Source organism: Myripristis murdjan, chromosome 20, assembly GCF_902150065.1.
Source record: "Myripristis murdjan chromosome 20, fMyrMur1.1, whole genome shotgun sequence".
Taxonomy (NCBI): domain Eukaryota; kingdom Metazoa; phylum Chordata; class Actinopteri; order Holocentriformes; family Holocentridae; genus Myripristis; species Myripristis murdjan.
The window spans coordinates 12,991,668-13,018,667 of record NC_043999.1 but is presented as its reverse complement, the minus strand read 5'-3'; the positions used below and the strand labels follow the sequence as shown (position 1 = coordinate 13,018,667).

The 27,000-nt window shown below is 41.0% G+C and overlaps 3 protein-coding genes across 4 annotated transcripts in view; 1 reads left to right on the top strand and 2 right to left on the bottom strand.

The window, feature by feature from the left end:
- The window catches only part of nck1b (NCK adaptor protein 1b), a 28,864-nt gene extending 24,341 nt beyond the window's left edge, over positions 1–4,523 (top strand). For both annotated transcript variants that reach the window (XM_030079097.1, XM_030079098.1), the window contains 2 exons: positions 1,330–2,084; positions 2,254–4,523. In XM_030079097.1, coding sequence (XP_029934957.1) covers positions 1,330–2,084; positions 2,254–2,454 — 956 coding nt within the window. In that variant the 3' untranslated portion in view covers positions 2,455–4,523. The remainder of the gene's footprint in view (positions 1–1,329; positions 2,085–2,253) is intronic.
- Positions 4,524–7,284: 2,761 nt separating this feature from the next.
- Positions 7,285–11,788, bottom strand: bdh1 (3-hydroxybutyrate dehydrogenase, type 1). Its single transcript, XM_030079099.1, has 5 exons — positions 11,497–11,788; positions 10,794–10,904; positions 10,199–10,340; positions 9,887–10,039; positions 7,285–8,564 (listed from the first exon to the last, which is right to left on the bottom strand). The coding sequence occupies exons 1-5, from the start codon at positions 11,707–11,709 to the stop codon at positions 8,098–8,100; spliced, it is 1,086 nt and encodes a 361-aa protein (XP_029934959.1). The 5' UTR covers positions 11,710–11,788; the 3' UTR covers positions 7,285–8,097.
- Positions 11,789–12,867: 1,079 nt separating this feature from the next.
- On the bottom strand, positions 12,868–25,715 carry gyg1b (glycogenin 1b). Its single transcript, XM_030079315.1, has 7 exons — positions 25,575–25,715; positions 22,703–22,838; positions 22,402–22,576; positions 21,578–21,740; positions 17,195–17,321; positions 15,378–15,594; positions 12,868–13,963 (listed from the first exon to the last, which is right to left on the bottom strand). Exons 1-7 carry the CDS (start codon positions 25,579–25,581, stop codon positions 13,814–13,816), a joined length of 975 nt encoding a protein of 324 aa, XP_029935175.1. The 5' UTR covers positions 25,582–25,715; the 3' UTR covers positions 12,868–13,813.
- Between the last annotated feature and the right edge of the window lie 1,285 nt (positions 25,716–27,000).

Sequence of the window (27,000 nt, the reverse complement as noted above, 5' to 3'; positions counted from 1 at the left end):
TGTTGAAGTATGCTCTTAATCATCTCCGCAATGCAGCGAAATCAGCTAATCAGCTCAGTGTGGTGCGTAGAGGATAAGGTGCAGAGCGACTGAGGCAGGAAGAGATGGAGGAGTGGAGAATGTGTGAGGGAGGAGGGACAGCAGGAAGGAAGGAAGGAGCAAGGGAGAGTGTTGGCAGCATAGGGGGATAGAGTTTGGTATCCAGCTGCAGCGCAGGCCAGGCTTGATCAGGCCACAGATGTCAGGGCAGCCGAGGTGATTAGCGCAATGCGATTAGCAGCAATGAAATGTGACTGAGCCTTTTTGCCTGCTGAGTTAGACATGAGAAGCTTGCATAGTGACAAGCCAGGATAAGAGGGTACAGTTGATTGCGTGCACTTGATGTATAGAGTAAATGTATAAAATGTGCTGTGCTTTGAAATAGTCACACTGACTTAAATTAGTTGAAGTAGATCTCATCATCCCTGTTTTGCTTCAGTGTATGCTTGTCATTATTCCTCTCAGCTCCTGTTTCCCTGTTTTTCCTTTTTCTTTTAATGCAAACCTGTGTCTGTCACCATTTACACTTGTTGTAGTTAAGTGTATATATTTCTCAGAGCGGATTTTTGACAAACTGGACTGGTTATGCCAGGTAATTTATTTAGTGTAGTGTTTGATAAAGCGCTGTAATAGTTTGCGTCTCATTCAGACATTTTTTCAGTCTGCATCAGACCAGCATTGCGTCTTTGTTTCTGCCGAGCCCAGGGTTAATCTCTCAAGAATGCATTTAGATTTCAAGGGACGGTTGGGGTTAAGGGCTAAGTACTGTGATGTGGAAAGAGAGTGATATTTAGGACTACCTACCCACCCTCCCTGTATGTCAACACAGACACTAATTCTCATTATTGCAGCCTGGCTATTTGCCAGGGAATCTTTTTTTCTGTCCAATTAATTTTTCAAAGGTGTTACTTTTTTTTGTTTGATGTGTGGTGTTTGCTTTTCTTTGGAAACTTGTTTCACATCAGCGGAATGGTTGGAAAACTAGGACTGTTCTGGTGATGACTAAGTATTAGTACAAATAAAAAAAAGACAACTTTCAAGACCAACAGACTTCAGATGTTAGTTATTTGTATTTAGACAGTCATTAGACTGATAAATCTATCAGTGGATTGTATACATAGAATAGTCTGTATATGTCACATTAGAGGTTTTTTTTATTAGTATATTTGTTTTGGGGGATTCAGCTTGCTTGATGCCTCTTGCTAAAGCCCTAATTCACTGGACTTTATTTCAGTGTTGTTAGTGATGATATTCTCTGTGTAAACCCCTTCTCTTGGTTATTCTCTCTAGGAATTGGGAAGGTGAAGAGCAGAAAGGCGGGGATGAGGGACGCAGCCTCCAACCCAGAAACAGACATGTATGCAGATAACGGCGAGCGACTGTACGACCTGAACCTGCCTGCCCTGGTCAAGTTCAGCTACTCAGCAGAGCGTGAGGACGAGCTGTCACTGGTAAAAGGCACGCGGGTGGTGGTGATGGAGAAGTGCAGTGACGGCTGGTGGCGTGGCAGCTACAACGGACGGTCTGGCTGGTTTCCATCAAACTACGTGACGGAAGATGTGGATGGGACGGCGGGGGGAGGGGGTATGGGCGGGCTCGGTGACACGACTGGATCACTAACAGAAAAGCTGGCAGCCGTGGTGAGCAGCGCCACAAACGGAAACAGGGTGCTGCACACGGTGCAGGCGCTCTACCCTTTCAGCTCAAGCAGCGACGAGGAGCTGAACTTTGAGAGGGGCGAGGTGATGGAGGTGGTGGAGAAGCCTGAGAATGACCCCGAATGGTGGAAGTGCCGCAAGGCGGATGGACAGCTGGGCTTGGTGCCTAAGAACTACGTCACTGTGCTGGACTCCACCTCCCACAATCCCTCTGCAGGGCCTGCTGGGCCTCCCACACCTGACTGTGATTACATCTCGCCTTCAGGCAGCGGGCGCTTCGCAGGGAAGGAGTGGTACTATGGAAAGGTGACGCGCCACCAGGCAGAGGTAGCACTCAACCAGCGAGGCACGGAGGGTGACTTCCTCATCCGGGATAGCGAGTCATCGGTCAGTAGCTGACATCTGATGAACACATCTCCCACATGGCTGTTGATTTCATGTTTTTTTTTTTTTTAATTATTTATTTCAGACCATCAGTATTACTTTACTTTGAGTCTCAGCAGGCAAAATTCTTAGATCCACCATGCTAACCCCGTCTCTCCTTTTCTTCTCACAGCCAAACGACTTCTCCATCTCCTTGAAGGCGCAGAGCAAGAACAAGCATTTCAAAGTGCAGCTGAAGGAAAACCTTTACTGCATTGGACAGCGCAAGTTCAACTCCATGGAGGAGCTTGTTGAACACTACAAAAAGGCCCCCATCTTCACCAGTGAGCAGGGAGACAAACTGTACCTGATCAAGGCCCTGGCCCCTTCTTGATCTCACTCACTCACACTCACTCACACACACACACACACACACACACACACACACACATGCACACACTCTCTCACACACAACCACACACACTTTGACGCATGCACATACATGCACACAGACACACATTCTCAACTGCATCCATACATTCACTGATCTTGCTTCCACATCAGATCACACACTAACATTCAGACTCGAAGCCTGAAGACTTAACACATCATCAGGACTTAAATGCCTGATTTGTGAGCATTCCAAGAGGAGATAGGGGAAAATTATGGGAGAGACACACAGAAACGGAGGAGGGAGACAAAAAGACTATGGACTCCTGAGAGTAGACTATAGACCTCTTGGTCAACTATTCTAAAATATCCAGATGTGTTTAGGTCATAGGCAATGCCATGTATTTCCACATTGACATCTATTAGATCTACATTTAGTTTTCTTTTTTGTTGTTGTTGTTGATAATATATAATCTTTTTAACAGTTTCTTTTTAAAATGTGATTTTTTTTTAACTCTATCCAATACACAACAACCACCGATATGAGGTATTTTCAGATGATGGAGGTTATTTGCAAATCCAGAGTCTAGCCTAGAGTTCTGCATTTCAACTCATTTTTGTGTTGTCTGTCTTAACTCGTTCTTCATGGAATGCTATGTTGTGGACACACTAATCCACAGCTTTTGCTAACTGCTAATCATGAATAAAAATAATTAAGTGACCAAAGTATATTTATTGATACTATTAGGATTCTGTCATGGTTGTGGGGATTAGGATATCATAGTGTGTGTCTGCTTTTGAGGATTCAGCGGCTGCAGGAGAGATCTGGAGGACTCCTCTAGCTGTGTACGGTTAAAACCAGACTATTTCTTTCTTTTTTTTCCATGTGCAACATATCTGCTCGTCTCACTTATCGCTGTGTCCGTATCATTTGAATGTTACAAAGCTGAGGAAGCACAGAATGCAGTGTGTGTACCCCCCGCACTCATAAAATCCCCATCACTGTGTTTGTGTGCATGTTAACAGAATAGAGAGCTCAAAATCTTCACATGGTCACTAATTCTCCCAAAAGAGGGCAGAGAGACAGATTGACAGTCCAAATGGGTGATGGGGATTTACCAGGGTCTCTGGAGGTTATGTGACGAGCCAAACCCTTTTTTTCCTCCTTTGAGTCTGGATACTTTTTCAGTGCAGACCCACTCCTCCTCCTCCACCCTTCCCCAGACTCCTGCTGGAGTGTGACTGACAGCTGATGCATCCTCCCAGTATTGCCTGAGGGGCATGTTTCTCTGGAGATAAGAGGGGGGGGACTGCGGGGCTGCTCCGTGACACCCAAGTCTCAGGAGAGGGGAGGGAAACCGAAGGCCTGTCCAGGCAGTCCAGAAATGATGTCACTGCTGCTCACAGGAGGGGAATGGAGGAGGAAGGGTCACCCCAGGGTTGTGTTTGTATGATTGCATACATCAAGCTGGGGAAACGCCCTCTTCCTCTCGCAGGCACAAAGGATTTTTGAAAACAATTCTGTACATGTTACTGAGTATACAGCTAAGGGGCGTTTTCATTAGCAGCGGTGAAAGAAAAGGAACTTGGTGGAATGCCACTCATAGTCTGACATTTTCTTTTACTTCTGTCTTTCACATTGAATTTATGGTATTTTGGCCAACTAATAATTTAGCACAAGAAGGTTTTGAGGTTGTATGTCAAAAGGTAGGTAGAAGCTCCTAATTTGGATAATCCAGCCTCTTTTGTCCTAATTTATGGCCAGCACCCGGTTAGAATAGCATGTCTTTAATATGTTCTCTCCCAGTTGGAAAGGGTGTATAAAGAAAGGACATGTTGAGTGAAAATGGACCAAGTTGTGTTTGAATGTGAGGGGCAGCTTGCATCCTGCGCCTAAAGCCAAGCTCAAGCAGCAGCAGCAGTGGCAGCAAGCTGCTCTACTGAGCTCAGGGGAGATGATGGTGATGCCGTGATGAGTTCTCCAGCTGTGGCGAGTTGGACCGGAGCAGAGAGCGAAGGAGGAAGAGAGGATTTCAGAGGGGAGGAATGGAAAAATGACCCTAAAAAACAAAAGCGAGTGAGCTGAGATCCAGGGAGGAGACTTGGAGAATCTATTCCACTGGCTACAGTATCTGGAATACCAATCCCAGTCACACGGGTGGGGAAAGGAATGGAGGCCAATGCTGATATATCATGGTGGAGAATAAAAGGAATTTTTAACTGGAGTATTTTGGGAAGGCTTTCAAGATCCAGTGTGTAATCCAGCTATAGACAAAAGTTATCAACAAAAGTACACAACACATGGATATGAGCTTTTTCTCCATTTCCAAATTGCCAAATGAAAATGTCTTATGTTTTGGAGCTGTAGAAATGCGATGGGATGTTACAGTAAACCCACCTGAACATCAAACTCGGTTGTATCTGCAAGTCAGTAAATTTCCTGTGATTCTACCTTATAGCTGGTGAAACACATTTCTAATTTAAGGACTTTTAATCAGACACACTTGTAAGAGATTTACGTCAGGTTGTAACCGGGCCTGGGAATGTTGACTTTAAAAATGTAATATGTAACAGATTTCTGATAACCTACTTAGAAAATGATCACTGGATTCCTCATTAACATGGTTTGCATGCTTTCACTAAATTTGAAAGCCCAAATCCACAAAGGAACTGACACTTTCTCAGTTTAAAGACCACCATCACTAACCATTATTTCAAGATCTGTGATTCCTCTGCTCATAAATCCCACTTTGATTTTCGTCTTTCATCCAAGCAGGCCACTAATAGCCCATTTTCTTTCCAGAGGTTTCTTTCTCATTGCATCATTTCAGTCACTAGATTAGTTACTATTTTTGTAATTAGGTTACAGGAATTCTGTTACATGAGCTGTATTACTCCCCAACCCTGGTTGTAGTATGGGTGTCATGTTTCTGCCGGTTTGCAAATACGTGAGACCGAGGGTGGATCTTCAGCAGTTTACAGTAACTACTCGGGCAGAAATCATCTGTTAAGAACAACCAGTTTTCTCGAATGTTCATCCCTCATTTCCAGTTCTACAGCATCTGCAATATTACTCAGCATCGAGTGAGAAACGCCAACACATCATGGCCCAGTTTGAGGGATTTACCAGGACATTTTTAATGTGCCTTCACAGCTTACTGTCAACCAAAGGTTTAGCGTCCCTTTTTTCATCCTGTTAGTAGTGCTTCCCCCTTCTGTTGTCACTGCAGTGTGCTATGTATTTGGTTAAAGCTTTGCATGTGCGTCAGCTAAGTCTGATTAGTGAGTGATGTGTTGGGGTGATGTCCTCACACCCCAGCTTCTCAAAACATCCTTATCGAGATTAGTATTTCCTTATGGAGTGTTCAGTTTGGTTTGTTGTTGAGTCCTTTGGCTGAAAATGTCTAACTTTGATTTTTGTTGTTATTTGTATCGCATAAAATGCCCATTAGATGCTATTGTGTGTTGTATCAAGTGACCTTACCATAGTTGATTTCATCAGATATAACTTAAGTGAACAGTGAATGCCTAAATGTATAAAATATGTGCTGGTGTTCATTCAGATCATAACCCCAGGTGTGATGTAATCATGACCTGAATCTCATGTAGGAGCGCCTCAGTAACGGTAACACACATTGTTGGTTGTGAAGAAGTGCTCATGGTTTCCAAGGAAATAAAGATTGTTATGTCTGTGTACTTCATATAAAGCTAGTGTAAGACATTCACCTTTGCAGTTTAGCCACTTAAATATTTTTTAAAAAGTTCCTCAATACTTAATTACAGAAATATCTCCCTGCATAGATATTGTTATAAACTGGGATCTTCTTCATTTTACACCAATGGAGGCTGCATGAGCAGAGCCTTACAGCTGTACAGAAATGTTTTTTTAATCTGCTTGAAAATGAACACTGAGGTCAGTTGTGACAAATATTATCAGGAAATTGTTTAACAAACTTTTTTTTTTTTTTTATGATCAAGAACTCTAATTCAGTCGGAGCAATTTTTGGGGGGACTGATAAACAAGCCTGAATTAATCTTCAATTTTTAATTTCTTGATAATATTCAAAGCAAATGATCCATGTTAACTTGGTGCTTTTGTGCTGCTTCCATGTTTTCTAGTGTTGTTTGTCTCACGAAGCTTTTTTCTGTATGAGAGAGGGAGAGAAGAAAGAGGAAACAGGCTGTGGAATGATAAAGGCCATGCTGTGAAAATTATTGTAATGCTCTTAATACTGTTTTATGGAGGGGAAATCATCTTTGTGTGTAATAATTTAGAAGAGTTTATTAGACTGTTCAAAGGAAGTAATAAACCACATAAAACCGATGCTGTCTGTTGTTTTTATCTACTGTCAAAGAGGCAAAATAATTCAGTTTTGTGGGATTGGTGAATGTTTAAGCTGCCAGTAACTATTTTTGCATTCAATACGGTGCAATACCACTATTAATTACTAATACAGAAATTAACAAAATGTGTTTGCTACGGATTAGGCTTAGATTTAATTTGTATACCAGCATAGTGACATATGCAATCACATAAGCATGTATCTGAAGTTTTATGTATTTGAGTCCTAAATGCTTGGAAATTAGGTTGCTCCTCTTTTATAGATAGGTTTAATTTAGCTGAGATGTAATTGTTGTACTTGTTAATCTGGGACATGAAGCTTATCTGGTAGGGAGCAGAGAATTAATGCATGGGAACAGAGCTGTAATAGATGTTAATTTCTGTCACCAATGTTGTGTGATGCTTGTACGCCACCTGGTGGCTAGTTGCATCAGTACACCTGATGCCACCGCCCAAGCAAAATCTACCAAATGAGGTCTTAAAACCAAGTGATCACTTTTACTGAATGTAATTTTATTTCATATCACCCATTAAAAGGCCATTGTGATTGTATTATTTCCAAAATATAGCAATGCTCTACTATTTTTTTGTTTTTTTCCAAAGACAGGACTTTAGTTACACCAAGGAGGGTTGTTCAAGCATGTCTATGAATCACACCAATCAAACTCACTGCAAAAGTAGCAGGCAGGATCTCATGGAGTATGTAAGACAAAGCGGGCTTGTGTTTTCATTACATAACCTTGGGGTGAGACTTGCCAAATCCCACCATGTTCTTACATTAGCTGACCTTGGCTTGTTCCGGCATAAGCCAAAACAAAACAGCAGGAGCCTTCTCTTGAACTTTACTAGCTTTGGTCCTCGTGCCAATGGGGCCCCAGAGTTTCCCAAAAGGCGATTAGTTAAATATCTCAATCAGAGGGGAATATCTCACCAAGAAACTACAAGGGGAAGATCTGTTCTCAGCTATTTGATTGTGGCTACAAACATATCATAGCCTTGCTGCTATCCAACAAAAAGTAGTTACTACTTATCATATTTGTGTGTAGATAAAAAGTTATGGTTCTCATCGGACATACAAAAAGCAAAGTGCAATAATTTATGTACTGTTTACAAAAACAATTATGTTTTAAGGCTTAATCAGTGAGTGATTTCAAGTGTTTGAGGAATACATAGCTGAGACCCTTCATCAGGGCAAGTCTGTAGATCTGTGTGGTATTAGATAGTCAGTTGAAAACATGCTGCTAACTGTGAGGGGATCTTTGATTTGAGGGGTGAAATGGAACTAATGTGGGAGCATGTTCTCTTTCAGAAGTAGAGGCGGTCGGATATGGCGGCGGGCAGGTGGGTTATCAGTTGCACCCTGATCCACCAGTGCGGCTCCATGGGTCTGTATCGCGTGTATGGGCGCTTCGACATGATGGCATCCGTGATGTCATCTAAAACGGGGATCACGTCTTTCTGTCCGCTGTTGCAGTAGGAGCGCATCAGAGCCATGTGATGTTCAAAGTGGGCTTTCCCATAGTCCTCCTTGACAACGGAGGGAGCCTCGTTCCACAGCTTGTTGGCCGTATTGGCCACAATGTCACGGGTGAGGATACCTGTGGCCACGATGAAGTTCCCCGGCTCTATGATGGACACTTTGACTCCCCAGGCCTTCATCTCGTACCGGAGGCAATCAGAGAAAGCTTCCACGCCATATTTGGATACACAGTACGGTGATCGCAAGGCATTACCCATACATCCATACATACTGGCCAAGTTCACGACACGGCCTGCAATTAGAGACAAAAGACATCAGAAATGTGTTCAGGTTTTCTACTTTGGTGTCACAGATAATACAAGGAGCCCTAAAATAGATAGTGCATGCTGTATGATTTATATATGATGATACACTACGTCCTGTGGGTTTGGTCATTACAAATGCATGCTGTACTGTTAAGCTTTGTTAAAACCCACTGACCATTATTTTAAATTCTAGTGGAGATCCACAAGTTTCCAGAGATACCAAATGTGTGCAGATGAATTACAAGAAAATGTACATAAAATGATGCACAAAACATCTAGATATTTTCTATTTGATGTAATGCTATAAAACAGTGGCATCTTGGGTTTGAATGTTTCACTCAATATAAGCGCGATGTCACTTCAATGAAGTGATGCACCAGCAGATACTGTGTATATATGTGCTGCATAATATGGTAAAAATGTTTTTTCTAACATTCCAACCAGTCCAACTGGTTAACAAAACATCACCACAAGAAAAATAATGAAAAACTCCAAGGCTGCTAGGCATGCAGATCCACAGTTCAGTTGTCTTTTGGCACAGTACTGACAGGGACAGCTTTACCTATCTGAACAAATGATTTAGCTGCACTGTTGTTTATTGATTAGTCACTCATTATCAACTTGCTTAAAGTAGTGAACTACAGAGGAAAGTATTGTTTCTCTTGGTTTACAATCCTTTTCAATGATAAACTCTGGGTAAGACTGACTGGCTTTATCATTTGAAGCTCTCTTAACAATGTAAAGGCTGTATTGTAAGGGCATATTTTCATCAGAAGTTCCACTGAAAAAGACAATTGTTCAGCTTCAACATATTTTGGATAGCTCAGCCAAGTCTTATTATTCAATTTTTGCCTATTTTATGTGTTACAGGACTAACAAAACAATAAACTCATTTCTGATGTTCTGTATTATTAACGTTTAATTAATGGGATACTTTGACAAATTCCACTTGGTCAATTTTCTTCACCACATTGTGAAGCGATAAATGGCGGTACATGAGCATCTTTCAGTCTCCCCGAAATGGATTATTAGCATTGTTAGAATTCCTTGTAGTAACCAAGGGATACAACACATGGCTTAGTTGACCCGTATTCCTTTCATTATGGAATTCTAACAATGTTTATAATCCATTTTAGCAAACCTCAGAAACAAATGTGACATGTTGGGCTAAAAAAAAGTAACCAAACAAAATAGAAAATGCCATGCTTTTTTCCACATGGCCAGAGGTAATCTGACCAGTGTTTGACTGGGTAAATCATCTGTAAATGTCATAAGGTGAGGAGGTATATGTGATTTTGAACCTGCTGACCTTTGGCTCTGCGGATTAAGGGCAAGACGGCTTTGGTGACCCTGATGGTGCCCCACAGATTGACCTCTGAAACCTGCTTATAGGTATCCATGGAAGTGAACTCTACTTCTCCAAACGTTGACACACCAGCATTGTTCACCACAGCCCAAAGACCTGGATCAACAACAGTGAGAGTGTCACAGTGAATCAAACATGATTCAATGCACCAGCCGCTGAAACCAAGAATCCAAAGTCAGAACCCAACTCTCCTCGCCTTAGACTCAAAGTAAATCATTTAGGAGAGGTTAGGAGAGGCAGCTACAAATAATTTACCTTTTTCTGCATCCTCCAGATTGTCTCTGACGTATTCCACAGCCTGGTTCACCAGCTCCTCACTGCAAACGTCCAGCTGGACAACCTTCATGCGATCAGAATGAAACTCCTCCAGCTCCTTTGCACCCTCTCCACCCTTATCCTGTGAGGATGACAAACCTCATCAGTGATACTCACATCAATCCCTACATTAACAGTAAACAACCTGCTCAAAAGAAAGACTTTTCAAAATGCATATCAGTAATTATACTATAATAATAATGAGCTGAAACCCATAGGGAAGTTCTTTTTGCTTGCCCCCCTCCAGGACGGTCAGGGATCAGGATCAGCTACAATGCAGCATCTCTGGAGCAGATAGGGAGTTACTTTGACTTACTTGTCGCCTCCCTATTTAACTTACTGGAAATGTCCTGAACCACAAGTTTCGCTTTGACTGAAGGGAAATGTGTCATTTCGGGAATTAGTTACAGATTTCTCACAATATCCCGGCCTCTCTTTCTTAGAAATTCGCAAAACAGTAAACAAACCACTTCACCTCCCACTATGCTTCTGATGGTGGGTGAGCTAAATGAGAACATATGATTTTAGCTCGTACCTTTAGAAGACATCCAGCAAAGACCGTGAAGCCCAGCTTGTGAAGATGTATGGCAAGAGCATGACCAAATCCACTGTCACAGCCTGTAATAAATACAGCTTTTCCCTTCACCTAGAGAAAGGAAGAGAAAACATTAAGCACACAGGCATGTCTTTTTTTTTTTTCCAAACCATAATATTACCTAAGAAATATGTTGAGAGCAACTGAGCTATAAAGCTTACAACCAGCGCTGATTGTGACAGCACAGGCCTAACATAGGCTATATAAAGACTGCATAGAATACATTACAGACTTATTAACTAAAGTAGCCTATACGTGCATTATTTATATAGAGTACGAGCATTTTTACAGTACATCTACTGAGCTGGATAGTTACAAAACACATACTCAACTGATTCTTTCTCACATACATCCCGTTCGAAAAGTCACTATAACATATAGTTACAGTAATATTAAAAGTAATAATAAGATAGTATACTATATAACATGCAGTATAGTGGGGCCTTATCGCATATAACAGAATTAGTGAATTTCTCTACTATGGCGTCTCACCTATAACAGCTGCGTGATATTTTAAAAATATACGGTGAAATTTGTATGTAGCCCGTCTGAAAAAAATACAATATGATAACTATTGTTGTTGTTTTTTTTTTTTTTTTTACCCAAGGTAGATATCAACAGTCAGCCCGTACAGTAACGTTACCTCAACCAGTCCTCTGGGAATTCGTGGCGTCGCAACATACAAAACAAAAAGTAAATACAGCACAACTATGCACTCGGTTACGCTCGTCTCCGGAAACCCGCAAAACCTCGCCACGACGTTCAGTAACGCTGGCAGCCCGAATCCCAACACGACTGTCAATAATGCCGAAAAAGACACCAGGAGTGCCGCTCGGACCAAAGGGAGCGAGGCCATCTTGACGGAATGGTGTGTTTACTTTCCTGGCGCTGCGCTCTACATCACCGTGGGGTCGCAGGCACGCCCCCTGTATCGCTTCAGGAAAAACACTAATATGCCTCATTCATATTCTTCAGAGGAAAAACGATAAACACGACCAGCGGCGCGGGCACGTCGCTCACGTCTCCGGACAGTAACAGGAGGCGCGCTCCGACTTGTTTGAAAACCTGCGCGTGACATCTGCCCTGAGCGCCCCGTGCACACAATAAATGATACATTTGAGTTTATGTTTCAGTACAGAAATAAACGCAACCGTGTCCGCTACTAAGTAAAAATCCAGGATTAAATTCAAATGGGAAAGATCACCCATTAAGGAAATATCTCTTGATCCAAATGACCCAAATCCCGTGAAGCGGCGCTGTTCTCCTGACGGACGGCGAAGGAGGAAGTGGAAAGGAGAGAAACTTCTTGCTTCGCCTTGTACCCATTCCTGGCTTCTGTATAGGACTGTATTAATACGATATTTTTCAAGGATGAGGTAAAAGAGAGAGGAAATTAAAGTATAGTTTATAATACAGGCATACACACAAAATTAAGCGTGTTGCTCAAGTGAGAAGAGGGAAACAAAGTGTACACGCACAGAAAGGCTATGCAAGAAAAAAAAATGAAAGAAAGGGAGCAGGCGTCAATAAATGTATATATTTTCCAGCAATCAGAATGGTGTTACATTAGTGATTTTGTTACGTATAAGCGGTGACCACAAGATGGCAGTAAAAAGCTTTCACATAAAAAAATAGGTGGGGAAAAATGTACTGGAGATCCATGTGTTGAATGCAGAGAACTAACACCAACTATCATAATTGCATCATGCATTACCAATGACGTCCACTGGCTGTTAGTCAAAGTATTTTGTTAATATAACAGTTTCATCTATTTTTAATCTGCAGTGACAGTATCTGTTACCCACCGTCCTGGATGGGAAATGTTGACATTAAGCCCCTGCTAAATTTGTGATTGCACTTCATAATGCCTCTTGTCAACTCACCAAGTGCATTAGACTTTAAGGATGTTTAATTATACCAGCATATAAAGTCATTAGGGCTAAATTGAGACACACAAATGTGGATACTGCAAATATGATCAGCAGTGATGAAGAATGAAAAACACTTCAGTCAATTCAACATTTTCGATGATGTTTATTTTTTCCAGGTGAAAGGCTCCGTGGTACAGGCAACATTCGGGTCAAGTAAAACAGCAGTGCGCTAAAAAGCTAAATCACCTTATTGTAAAGACAGTAGAAAGAAGTGCTAGTCAAGAGCAGATAGGACAGGATGATTGGAGAGAGAGAGCAAGAGACATCAGAGTCTCTACCAGGCACTGAGGTTTTAGTGTATGATAAGGCTGACTGAAGACCCATCATGGTTGAAAGAAACAGGAACCATAGTAGGCAGCTTTCAGTACAAACAAACATGTTGTAAACATTTTATATATGTAAAAACAGGCTATTAGTTTCATTTCAAAAGAAAAAAAGAAATCAAGTTCTGAGAACTTCACCAAAAAGTTTAAAGTTCATAAGACTGCTATACATGCTACTTTATCATCTACTGAATGAATAGTAAAAAAGAAAGAAAAAATACAAATGTAAGTGCTATGCAAAGCTTAGTCACACAGACATAAGAGGCCCACTTCATCTGTAGAGCTCTTGGATATGTTGCCATTTTGATTTTATAAAAGGGCAGTGATATAGAAAAAATATTATGAATTTGGCACAGTGTTTGATGTGAGTACAAAAAAATATTAATTTCATGTTACTATAAATCTTGTTTGGCCTTGCCTTCTTCACAGTGCAGCACAAAAGATGCTAGTGACAGGCTTAAATGATAGACAGACTTCAACAGAAGACTGAGGCTGTTTGCAGAGTTGTGACTACATTTCCCATTTAAACAGCACTGTCTTTGGAGTTGGGAGGGGGTAGTGGTGGGTAAGGGAGAAACTCAACCAATTTCTAGTTGACAAATTGATGGGAAATGAAGGACTAAACTTGCATTAGAGTTTTGAAAGAGCTGGGGAGTCAGTTTATTAAACTGCATGTGCTCTTTTGACATTATGCTTCATTCTGTCTTTAAACGAGGAAAGAATCAAGCTTTTTCTGGATATTTTCAAATGAGTCCATTCCCATGTAGTCTGCCTGACCTTGCTCCCATTTCTGCTTCCGTTCCTCTGAAGTCAAGGGGGGCGGGGCTGCTTGTGCATGTGATGAGTGGATCTCCTCCTGCACAGGAAAAAAAAAGACGACGCACTCTGGTAAAACACAGTACAAGAGCTGCCAGCGAAGGAAATGCAACTGGAGACAGACGATTTAGACAGTTTAGAAAACGTTCACAATCATTGCTGTTTCAAAGCAATGATCCAAACACAGCATTAACAAAGTTACACTATTCCAAACTGCTGTCCAATAGCAAACACATAGCCATGGCCAAGAAAATCTCTGATCCACTCCAATTAACTAAAAGCAGCAATAGCGATACAAAACGCGCTGACAAACTGTTATTAACTGTAAGCGATAACATCCAAATCCTCTTCTCCATACCTGTCCTCTCTCAAAAATGACCATGTCACTGTACTGGAACTTTATCAGATGAATAGGAAGACAATTAGACAAGATGCATTATCAATACTCATAACAATAACAATATATATATATATTAAAAATGTATTTAATGGATGTACCTACCAGGGAAAAGCATAATTCCACACATATCCCACATTCACACTGCGAGCAACATGATCAACAAGTCACCAGATGTCCATTCATTTCCTGTAGAGCTGAACAACCAGGCAAACTCAGCCCATGTGTGGACAGTCAACAAGTGTGTCAGCTGTGAGACGGTCGTCACAGCTCGACCACATGGGCAGCGACTGTCAACAGCCAATCAGTCTTCCATGCTCGCCTCTTTCCCTACCACTGACATTTTGTTTCATGAATAATAGTTACACCTGCCAAGGGCAAAATGGATGAGCAGGTGATTATAGCCTTTCAAAGCTTCAGTGTTCTCTCCAAACTATTTGAAAGACGACATGAATGGACATTTTAAAAACAGTGCTTGGAGAGTAGCTGCATCTACATCTACTGGAGAAGGGGATGTAACCCCAGAAAAAGCTCCGATAATCATCATAATAATGAGTATCTTGTAATTTCTGATATCTGTGCAAGACAACTCTTTAGTATTGCATTATTGCAGATCTGTAATAGTGTGCATTTACTTTTGAGTAAAAATTAAGAGTAAAACAAAATTGTTGTTTGTGTGTGTGTGTGTGTGTGTGTGTGTGTGTGTGTGTGTGTGTGTAATAATAATAATACAACAATATTAGTTTTTGGATACTGGTGAAGGCTATTCTGAATTTATTTTAAAGATTTTACTGTGGTTTATTTTCAGTCAAGGTACCCAATTACTTCTTGCTAGCTGTGTTAAACCCTCACCATGACAAACCATCATGAATGGTGATATCACAGCAAAAAAAAACAAAAAAACTTGAATACAAAAATTTTTTATAACTGCAAACAGATGCATTCAAAATTTCTTGCACCGTGTACAGCCTGTCGGAATAGATCAACCCATCAATCAAGTGGCTTGCAGTGTGAAAAGTGGCGTTGAGGGTCCAAAGTAAATGTGATGCTGATTCACCTCCACACATCCGGAGTGGAAAGGCTGGTCTCCGTAGTGCTCGTGCAGCATGGGCACCACAGTGCTACAGTACAGGGTCCACCACTCCAGGAGGAAGGGAGGATGTGTGGCCGCCTCCTGCACGTCTCCTCTGATCCGTTTGGCTTTGGGGTCAAATGTGTAGCTCCACGGCTTGGTCTTCCCGAGGAAATGAACCACCTTGGCATTGCTACCATATCTGAAATGGTGAACAAAGTGAATGCCAGGTGGAATTTAAACTGCTAGAGGAAACACATACTGAGACTTGTGTTGGTCCACTGCCAATATGGAGGCTCTGCCATAATTACAGCACAATTGTCTATAAATCATGCATTTATTATTTTTTAAACTGTTCAGTGATGATTTTGTGAATTAATTCCTCATTTAAAGGCTGTTTATAACTTTCGACTATCCCTGAGTTGGTGACATGGGCCACTCTGCCTTAAAAAGCTGCAATGCTAGAGGAATTTCAAAAGTATTTTTTCACTAGAGAGTTTCGGTGCCACATCATGATCTAAATAATAATTCAGGGCCTGTTCCAGCATGACAAAAATACAGTTATATGGGAAACACTTAATACTTAAAAAATGTGAAAAGGTAGCAAATCCAAAATTTAAGCCAAGGAGGACAAAATACTCACATTTCACTTATGTATTAGGCACATATCACACTAGAAAAATACATGTTTTGGCACAGAGCCTTCAGAGTGCTTTGACTTATAAAGTAATAATAATAATATATATATATATATATATATATATATATATATATATATATATATATATATATATATATATATATATATATGTATTAGGATAAAAACAGTCAAATTGCATAAAACATTGGCTATTAACAGCTCCATTATGAAAATACTGATATGAGCGTTAAAAAACAAACAAACAAATAAAACCATTATCAGTCACATCCAAACTAACTAAAGCAGTGTAGGGGAAATGTGAATAGGCTTTGTCTTCAGATGATGACATCAAACAGCTTTGTATACAATCAAGGATTTACATACTGTCATCAAGCTCATAATTATCCAGTCAGTCCCTCCAGATATGCAATTCTTGGTAAAGGTAAACTACATGCATACACAAATAATCAAAATGTCTGGCACTCTGGGCTGGATTGTGTTGTGTTGTGTTGTGTATGCCAGAACTCTTAAGTTTTACCTATGCTGACAGCTACCAGCAAATTAATTCTTGCATCTCATCCCTGTCATCTAGTTCGCTGTTGTTGCCAGGAAAAGTTATTAGCCGATTTGAGCCCTCAAACCCAGGAGCTTGTTAATGAGGGCCGCCTGTGTGAGTGGTTGGGTGGGGAGGAAGAGAGTGGGGGGTTACACTCTTAAGTGCACAATAACTGGTCCCGATGGCCATGGCAAGCATAAAAGACCTTTAAATAAACTGCTCTATTTTTGGGATTTGGTATCAGCTGCTAGGAGCTCAGGGTGGATATCCAACCCAAAGCTGAGGCCTGGTGGGGGAGGCTCCAACAGGGCACCGCTTCAGCTACTGGGATCTTACTGCTCGACTCGCCTGTAACCTGATGTCATGTCACGGCATGACTACACTTTCATGTGACTGTGTATCCGCTTACACCTTGGCTCTGCATCCCATACCCAAGATTTCAGTTACACGGACATAATCAAGTAGCAATAACTGACTGTCTCCAAGAACTGTACAATAAAACATAATAGGCATTTAAAAAAAACATCAAATTATTATTCTTTTATGTAAACTATATCAGAAAGTTTATTGTCACCATTTTAATTTGAGCAACAGATGTGTACTTACTGCTTGAATGCTGGAAGGTAAGTGTAGATGGCTATGCTGCTGAGGTTGTAGATGAAAGGGAGATGTTTTGATATATCAGCTGTTGCCCAGTCACTGAAGAAGCCATTCAAAACACCTTGGTCTCCCCCTGCAAAACAGAAAATCTGTCACTGCACACCAAATGACTAAATTCGTTCAAAACATTTCATGATAGTATATTAACATCAGACTTATCAAGGTCCATCTTTCAAGAGTGTAGTTCCATAAAAAAAAAAATCATATGTAGGTCAGTATTATGAAAAAAATTATTACATGAAAACCAACCAATTGGCATCTTACCCCAGTTTGATTTGTGCCTACCAACCACAACAAATGTCAGCTATATAAGAGCAAATATGATGCAATCATGATCTACATTACAGATGGCACACCTAACTTAATGTGTTAAACAAAGTCTAGATTGTTTGATACAAATAAATAAAAAAAAAAAATCAAAGCACTGTTCTGGGCTAGGACACTTATTTTTTTTTTATTTTAAGTGACATCAGTCACCCTGATGAATGGTAGTCAACTAGCACCAGTAGTTCAGTACAATAAAGGGTTTTTACTATACAGTACATCCAAGAAAGTGCTTTGGATTTTTTTTGGTATAATTTTGATGACGATTTATTCCAAGAAGCACTGGAATGAAGACTATTTTTCACTCCCTTGAGGCTCAACAAGTACCATTTTATACAAGTCTGGATTATTTAAATTAGACATAATGGCTGCAGTGAAGCTTGTAGTCCTACAAGATTCCAGTGAGTAATGCTGACAAACTCTATTGTATGCATGAAAACACACTTCACTTACTAAGTGTTTTGACAAGTTTACAGGTGTATGGGTAGATATTAGAGAGCTTCATTGGAAGAGGACAACATGAGTGGGAGTGGCAGTCAGGTGATGTGTACACCTATGACAGCCACATTAATTAGTGGCTGCTGCCTCTCATTTACATTAGTCAGCATTCTGCCAAGATCAGCCCAGACAAGCCATTACAATAATTTTCTCACACATCCTGAACAGTGAGCTAGATCTCCTTGTTTTACAAATGACTGTGCTTATTTGAAATCCAAGTATCTCACTTCCCACAAGGTACATTCAGCTCGGAACAGTATGTTTCCCACACCACAGAGCACATACAGCATGCAAGGGGTTACCAGAGACATTTCTAACATACACCACACAAGGTCATGCATGTAAGGAGCTCAGCAGAGGTTTTATAGTGATCACTGTGGCAGCACAGAGGCTGAAGGAAACACGGTGTACAGTACAGAACTCGTCTAGCTTGTTTGAGTTTGTGCGAAGACCCCTACATTCCACTGGTGGTGCGATATCAAACATTGGTGCGTTGTAGCGAGGTCCAGGCGTATAAATAGCAAGGCTGGGTTATAGCAGGTAATCCACCACAGTGGTGAGGATTCACTCGCTGATATTTGACAGCGTGATTGCCTGCTGTTTACACACTGGACTCCAACATTCTGCCCAGCGAAATCCAAAAATCTGCTCAGCAACACTTGTCAACCTGGGACAAGTTGTAGTATCAAAGCCTCTGAATAGCTGACCATGTAAATGTGGCTCCTCTGTTGTGTACTGGAGTTTCACCCTGATTACCCTCACTCGGTCAACAGAGCTAAATTGTGCAATTGCTCAGTTGCACATAGCAAATGCCTGGGTATGGCAACATGGTGGAGTCAAAAGCAAGACTTTTAGTGATGTTGTCTATCGCCACTGCAATACTGAAGCAATTAAGGGCAAACTGTACGTGAGAGTGATGTAAATGAAAGCAGAAAAGATACCAGGATGTTGTCAAGAACCAATGTCTTCTTTCAATGGACGTCACTGTTGTAACTTCTGGGTACATCTGGGATTAATTATCCTAATCTAAACAGTTTCAAACCACAGCATTAATTTTGAAGTTGGTCCAATTCATGACACAAGAGTTAATTTACTGTTCATGTTCTGATTAGATTCACTAGCTGCTAGCCATATGGTAATAAGATATTTGATTGACACTGACACAAGAATTGATTAGAAGGTGGCTTTTTTATTGGAACTTTCACACGTACCTCTTACAAAGTACAGGGCTGTACAGTCTGTGAAACCACAGCCTGCTGCAGTTTAAAATAACGCCCATAACTGCTGCTTGTCTGAACCCAGGAACTCCCCCGGGCCTTTCAAAACTTAATATGGGACCAGGCATCTTCATTTTGAGGGGATGAGCATAGCTTAGCAAGAATGTGCATCTAACCCTGCCAGTTTGTCTTGGCAGCACACAACACTAGATCCGCAGATCCAGAGATACCGCCTCTGGGTCCGTCCATCCACGCACAGACACACACACACACACACACACACACACATACACACACACACGAAAAAAAATGTTGTCTTCCTTTCCTCTCCTTTCCGTTCCTCAACAATTTTATTAAAATCATCTGTGATCTGCACAAAAAGCTAGGTGTGCATTTGTTGCCGCATGTACATGATGCTTTCCTCATAGTAGACCAGAACAGAAATGCTAAAAGGTCAAAGGACCTTCAACTCACACCCTAGTGCACATGAAAAGACCAGCCCCAGCTATAAATAAGACAGCTTTACCCATTAGCATACCATCAGGCAATCAATTTGTCATTCAACTATACAGTAATTCTGAGGAACACAGAGACTGGCATCATATTAATACTGAATGTAAAAATATAACTCACGATGACCAATTAGATGAATTTTCATTGACAAAGCGTATTATTTACTGGAAAAACTAAGAGACAGTGCCGCCTTTTGTCTGCAGTTCAGCTATTATAACGGCAGACACACAACATTCTTGCCAACAGCCACTTGTGGCAGCCAGTATTGGTCTTCACTTCAAAGCATGTGCCACTATTAACCAGACTAATTGGTTTTTCCAATGAACTCTCCATGATGGAATCTCTTGCCATATCAGGATGGAGAACGGCTCTATTGTAATTTCCTGTCAAAAGGTTCGCAGCCACTAACAAGAATAAACCCAAGCTTTTGAGGGCCCAAAGCAAGATTTTGTTGTTGTTGTTGTCGTTTTGTTGTGTTTTTTTTTATTGTTTTCTTTGTTGACTGTGACATTCTTTGAGGTTGCAGCACCAAATGAAAGACTATGATTTTGAAGAGTATGTGGATCACAACAGGGTAATTTTAAAAAGCTTCAGTGACTGCAGCTTGAAATGAATTGTGATCTAAAGAATTGTGATATAAAGAATCACAAACTTTCAAGAATTGTCTTCTTGCAGCTTTATATGAAGCAGTCTAATAGTTGCATAATCCCTTTTTTCCAAGAGAGGTCTTGTTCAATCTGAAGCAAGCAAGAAACTGATAGCTCATAAAAGAGAAAACTGAATTCTATCAATAAATGTATCATGTAATGTGTGCTGAAAAGTCACTTTTGCTATTAGCTAAGAGCTGTTACCTGAATGCTTGTAAAAAACTATTTTATAACAGTGTAGTTAGTTATTTAAAAAGTTACAGTGTGTGAAGCTTGACAGAGTGACTCAGCTGTGTACTTTAGTGCCCAAGTGTTTAAAAGGATAGGAACAATGAGGTTTTTGTCATGGCAAATGTTTACGAGATTCCTTAAAACATTTGAAAAAAATCACAGTGGTTACTTAGAGTGTTGGGACTTCAGCTCTCAAAAACATAAATGAATAAAATAAAATAATATAATACTAAGGTACCAGATTTGCCACAGAGCACAAGTGGAACACGTTCATAAAAAACACAGCGCCCCACCTGACAAGTACACACCACTGATTCGCCAAAGAGCCAAATTTGAGTAGAGGTGTTCTGTAGAATCTGATACGGTGCCAAAACGAGGAGCACAATTCACTTGTGTCTCTGGGGGAAGAGTTGGTGAATGTCAACCAGTGCCCTGTGCAAAACAGGGCCTCTCAAATTTAACCTCCACCCCACCCCAGAGAGCCCCTGAGAATAACTCTGTAGGGCTAGATGGTCTGAGACTGGAGAGCCTTGTGTCCAGGCACTGAGCTCAATGAAGGCCTTACTTAGAGGGAAGATAAACATGCATGGTTTTAAATCATTTTACCAAGAACTCAAAGCTTATGGTCAAACCCTAAATGTTTGAATATGACTGAAAAGGACTGCTAGCATCCAAACTCAACCAAATGGTAAACACCACAAATATTAGCAGTGCTAGACATAATAAACCCTCATTCTTGTCATGCACTGTAAAAACCGTCATCTGACGCAGCCAAAATTTACAGCAAGTAATAGGTACACTGAGTCAGCTGAAGCATGAAAAACAAGCACTGCAGGAATGTAAACAACTACAACAACAAAAAAGTCAAATATAAATGCAATCTAGTCCTCTTGGCTTACCATCAAAGCTGCCGTGCTCTGTACAATGCTGAAGAAGTTTGCCATAGGTCTCCAAAGAAGGACGAAAAACAAACACACCGGAGTTGAAGCAGTCAGGCCAGCCAGGGTCCGGAGCAGCTGACAATTCTTCTTTGTCAAACAGCTCATCTATATTTGAAACCACCTAGGACACAGACAACAAACACAGACAGACAAACACACACACACACACACACACACACACACACACACAGACACACACACACACACACACACACAGACACACACACACACACACAGACACACAGACACAAACACAGACACACACACACACACACACACACAGACACACAGACACACACACAGACACAGACACAGACACAGACACAGACACAGACACACACACACACATGCCCACAGTGATCTAGTTGCATTGTGTAAAGCACAACAAAGGGTACCCCACCAAATATAATATCTTTGATGGAATACCTTGATGTGGACTCCTCTAGAGATGACTTTTGGTGATTTCATTAGTTGTTTACACACAATTTGTTGATAAAACAATCATCAATGTGGCTATAATGACCAGACAGGTAGAGGAAAATGATAGAACAAGTAGCACAGTCTAATAAGTAAGAAAATTGCATCCCTTTAGTGTAAAATAGCAGGAAAAAACAATATTTGTGTCATAACATAAAGATATCAAAACCCCAGGCAATATCTAGCCTCCTATCCACTGACACATCACCAAGCCCTACTCCATTTTCAGCTTTTTCTTATAAAAACAAAGAGCAACGTGCTGTTTAACTACAAGAAATCAATCTAAATCTGTGCCATCTTCTCACCAGTGTGTCGGCGTCCATGAAGACACATTTTGAGTAATGTGTGAGCGTCCAGCAGTGGAGTTTGGTGAAGGTGACCCCCAGGTCAGGCCTCTTCATCATCGCCAGGTGAGCTGTGTCACCACTGTCCAGCACATCCACCAACCTCACCTCGTCATAGATCTTCTTCAGAACCAACCTAACGGTTCACATTAGTTTGGAATGAATAGCAGGAATAGTATATCTGCAAACAAGACTACAGAGGAATGGCACTGGGTGTGATTCAGAAGTGTTGTGCCACTGTTGGGAGGTTAAGGTTTCTTACTGGCAGGGGTCTGACACATGGGGACCAATGAGGGCCACCAGCTTCTTGGATGTGCTGTGTGCGCGCAGGGACTGGCCCAAAACCATGGCTCCCCTTGCATAGTTGTCATTGGTAGCCAACGTCACAAAAGCCTGGTCTGTAGAAGAGAGAAACACATTAATGATTCAGGTTATCAAAGGAAATCAAAATCACACCTTTGGATAATCTTATTATATATCAAGAATCTGTGAAAATAATGTATTTGAGGAGTTTATTTTGGAATGACATGTTGTAATTTAATTAATGTTGTAATTTAATTTGGAATGACATGTTGTAATTTACTTTAACAGTCTACAATATTCCCTCAACATGCCTTGTAGTGTCAGCTTTTTCAAAGACTGGCAGAGAGACTGCCTTTCAACAACCCTCGTAAAACGTGCCAGTACTTGTTGCATTGATTACACATAGGTGGAAGTGGGTAAAGACAGCAATGGGAAGTGATCATGAAAGTGAGTTCTTTCAGTTGAAAAAAAAAAAAAATAGTTGCATCCTTTACTCAAAATGCAACATCTTGCGCCTTTGATGCATTCAGGTCTATTGAGGCTTCAGTGCATTGAGCTGAAAGGTCTTCTTCTAGATGGATCTACCCTTGTATGATTGCCAAATGTCCATACAAACTGGCAAATTCAAATTTGATTCTGTGGGACTGACACCAAATCCTGACATTTACTGCTAAATAAATTTTTATTTTATTGTCCCCACTCTAGCTGCACTGCCAATATCTCGATGTGACAACAGGTCGTCTACTTTTAGCAAGGTATCTACAGGAATAAGAAAAATACGCCACAAAAAAGAATGTCCCAAAACCTTAACATACAATGCTGATAGCTGTTTTCTAGCAGTGCTTAAGAGATAAAGGTGTTTTGCCTTTATAAGTTGTCAGAAACAAGTGAAAACATCTGACAATGTGATGACCATAACTTTTCCATAAGTGGCAACATCAAGCCAGATTGCTCCAAAAGTTTCAAACTGTCACTTCAAATTCTTGAAACAGACTGACCTTCTTTGAAACAAGTGATAAAACCTGACCCCACTGGAAGATCTTTCACTTCCTTTAAGGAAAGTACGATTTTAGCACCCAGAACAGGATGAACTGTCTTGCTGAAAAAGATTTTATTTGCAGTGTGGTGCCTACTCCATACCACCAGCTCTCATGCCAGAGAGGAAAATCTATCAGTTACCTGCCAAGTCCTGTTTCAGAACAATGACTTGCTTATGAGAAGACCTATAAATTGAGATGATGAAATCAGCAAGGCAGCTGGGGAGGTTGTGACTGTAGCCTATGGGCCAATATAATCCCATTTGGATTGTATAATACTCCCTTAGTGCTGTACTATCAATATCAGCAGCATAGAGCACATTTCCAATCAGCTAGGTAATTATCCCTACAAACCAAACTGCACACAGTTTACTAAAGCAAGCACGGACTGAAGCTTTACAGGGGGGCGGATTTTCAGTGCATTGTAAATAGGCTAAGCTCCAAGAAACTGTAAAGAAGGTAAGACTGAGGGTAAAATATCCATTAAAATGTTTACAGGCAGAAGTTTCTATACGAGTCAAGCCATAAACGCTGAGTCAACTGCATACTGTTGCCCATCAGAGTTGCCAGGAAAAGTTGTGCTGTACCGATGCCTTTACGTTCTCCAACTGTACACAACACACCACCCTCTTTTTTTTTTCTCTCACACGCCCCCATTTCAATTGGCTACTAGAACCAGAGCCGTAATATCCGCACGAATCATCAGATTCATGGTGAATAAAGTTCGAAACAGAGGGTTATTATTTCAATCAGAGCCCAGGCTCAGTGAATTCACAGTCTACTCCAATTACATAACCAGGCTGTGCACGCCCACTTCCATCTCAGCTGTGGGGAGGATTCTCAGGGATTGTAACAACTCACACCACAAGCAAAACTGGAAATGAAGTAGTGGGGTGATCATGGCATGGATCAGTGGTTCCCAAACATGTCCAGGAAGTCCAATAAGTCCTTGAGACGGTTCCAAAAGATAATCAGGAAAATGAGGGCTAATTTAATCCAGCAGTTATTTCATTTATTGCATCTTAGCACCAAGATAGAATGTGTGAGGGGCTATATCGGTCAGGTTTCAATCTCCCCAACTATAGCACAGACCAACCAAATTCTTACTAATTGGGGACTCATAAGATAATCTCTTATCAGGTGGGGGTCTCTGAGTTAATACTTACCTAGCTCCTTGTCCTTAACCTGAAAAAGACTAGCAGCCCCTAAACTACATACTAAAGTACATAGCTAAACAGGCTATTTGGCACTCAAATGACAAGCAACTATACAGTCTCTCAGAATTGTCTGGCTGCCATATATAGTGATCATATTTCTGACATGGCTGGCTGCAGCATGTTGTCGCCATTACTCCCAACACTTTACTTGATGTACTAAAGTTTTTGGGGACAGAGGCAGCAAACACAAGACTGAGACACGGTCCTGTATAAGCTGCTGCACACAGTACCAACAATTACTGGACCCAATACATATCAGTGATTCAAATTAGACTCAAATCAGAAAGATAAGTACTAATACTGCAAGTTGTAGGCTATAATTTCACAACACAGCAGGAATACCGATAAATAAATAACGACACATTGTTACTTTTCCTTTTTAACGTCAAGCTCTTCCAAAACAAGTTCAAAATTTGTAACGGTACATTTTAACAACTCTACTCCAACTTCCGCAAGCAATTAGGAAAGTAGCTAATGATGAATACACGCATGCAGGTAGCCACACTCAACACAGAGCTACTTTCTGTTAAAACATGTCTACGTGGTGCCCAAGCAAACACACTGTGTTGTTACATACCAGTCATGACTGAAGAGTAAGTCGCAGCTACTTTGTAGCCTGGACTTTTAGAAACACGGCAGCCTTGCGTGGAGAAAGGACTGACTCAACATATGGAGGAGGATTTATACCAGCATGACAGTAGCTAGATACAGCGTCATGTGACGGCCTCCACACACACACCCACCCTACTACCAACAGGAGACACCACACCCCCCAGCAGTTCAGGGAGTTCAGCCTCACATAATATATGGAATTTGTATATAATGTACAGGTACAGACGCCAGGTGAGTTGCCAGGTTATTTCTGAACTATTATACAACTCTAAATTGTCTTTGCTGATTTTTCTCGCTCTCTGAAGCCCCCTGCCACTCTGTTTGCAACAACTGTCAGTCAGGCTGCTGATATCCAGAACCACAGCAAGGGAATATTGTTTGTAGTACATACAAATATCTTGAGTCAGATATCATTTTACATCGGCCAGGGCATGATTCTGCAGTCTTGACCTTTCAAACAACTGCCGTGGTGCTCCCCAGGCTAGTGTCAGCTTTTAGCTTTTAGTCCCTGACAAGGTGGAGAGAAGTGATGCTGTAACGAGGTGCTGAGATCAAGAACATGATGTTCCCTGGTTTATGTTTGCTGTTTTGTCGCCATCTAGCGGAAGAGAGGCCGCACAACAAGACCGCTGCAGGGCTAATAGTGTAGCGAGTGTTGGAGGTTGCTGATCTTCATATTACACAACAGTGATTTACACCTACTGCTCTCAGCAGACTCCTTGAGTAAACTCTGTGCTATAACTGGTGTAATGACAGTTTAGGAGATAGATGTACAGTATGCTTTATTATATATGTTTCACTGGCATTAAAAGTGATAGATTCCTGCTGTTGAAATGCACAGAAAAAGAGGTGTGGATATGCTGTAAGTTTTATAAACCATTGTCTACACTACTAACAGAGGAAATATGAACACTTGTTGAAAAGCTAAATGGCAAAACATCAAGAAAAATAGCATATGTTTTCACTTCCACCTACATTATGAAAGCTTCAAGTTACAAATATTTACAGAATTGCATTTATTATTGGCCTAATTCTAATCAGCACCATAGTTTGCCTGCCCACACGCTGCTTTTGAAATTTGTGCCACTGCCTTTTTGGATTCAACACTGATCTTTGGTCCTTTTATTTTCTCTCGTCAGGCACATGCTTGGCAGAGGAGCGGCGCTGCCAAGGAGTCAGCACTGTATGGTTGTCACGTACTGTGCTGCTGGTCTGAAATCCTTAAAGATAGATAGCTCCCACTCCACCCCACCCCACCACAAATACTGGAACGGTGCCAGTGCACAAGAGGGATCACCATTTCTCAAAGGGGTCAATGGCTCTTTTTGTGTCTCACGTTCTTTAATGATTCAAAAACATTGCCAATTTTTAGAGCTAAGAAAAGTTAAAAG

Bases quoted from the DNA above. Each gene is read 5' to 3' on its own strand.
- gyg1b (XM_030079315.1), bottom strand. The intron at 22,577-22,702 runs GTAAGAAACCTT...GTGAACCGTTAG, and splicing joins CATGTGTCAGACCCCTGCCA to GTTGGTTCTGAAGAAGATCT. The intron at 13,964-15,377 runs GTGAATCAGCAT...TTTCCTGTGCAG, and splicing joins TCCACTCCGGATGTGTGGAG to GAGGAGATCCACTCATCACA.
- bdh1 (XM_030079099.1), bottom strand. From the start codon at position 11,709: ATGGCCTCGCTCCCTTTGGTCCGAGCGGCACTCCTGGTGTCTTTTTCG. The intron at 10,905-11,496 runs GTAACGTTACTG...TCCTTTCTCTAG, and splicing joins TTCCCAGAGGACTGGTTGAG to GTGAAGGGAAAAGCTGTATT. The intron at 8,565-9,886 runs GTCAGCAGGTTC...CTCTAATTGCAG, and splicing joins CTTAATCCGCAGAGCCAAAG to GCCGTGTCGTGAACTTGGCC.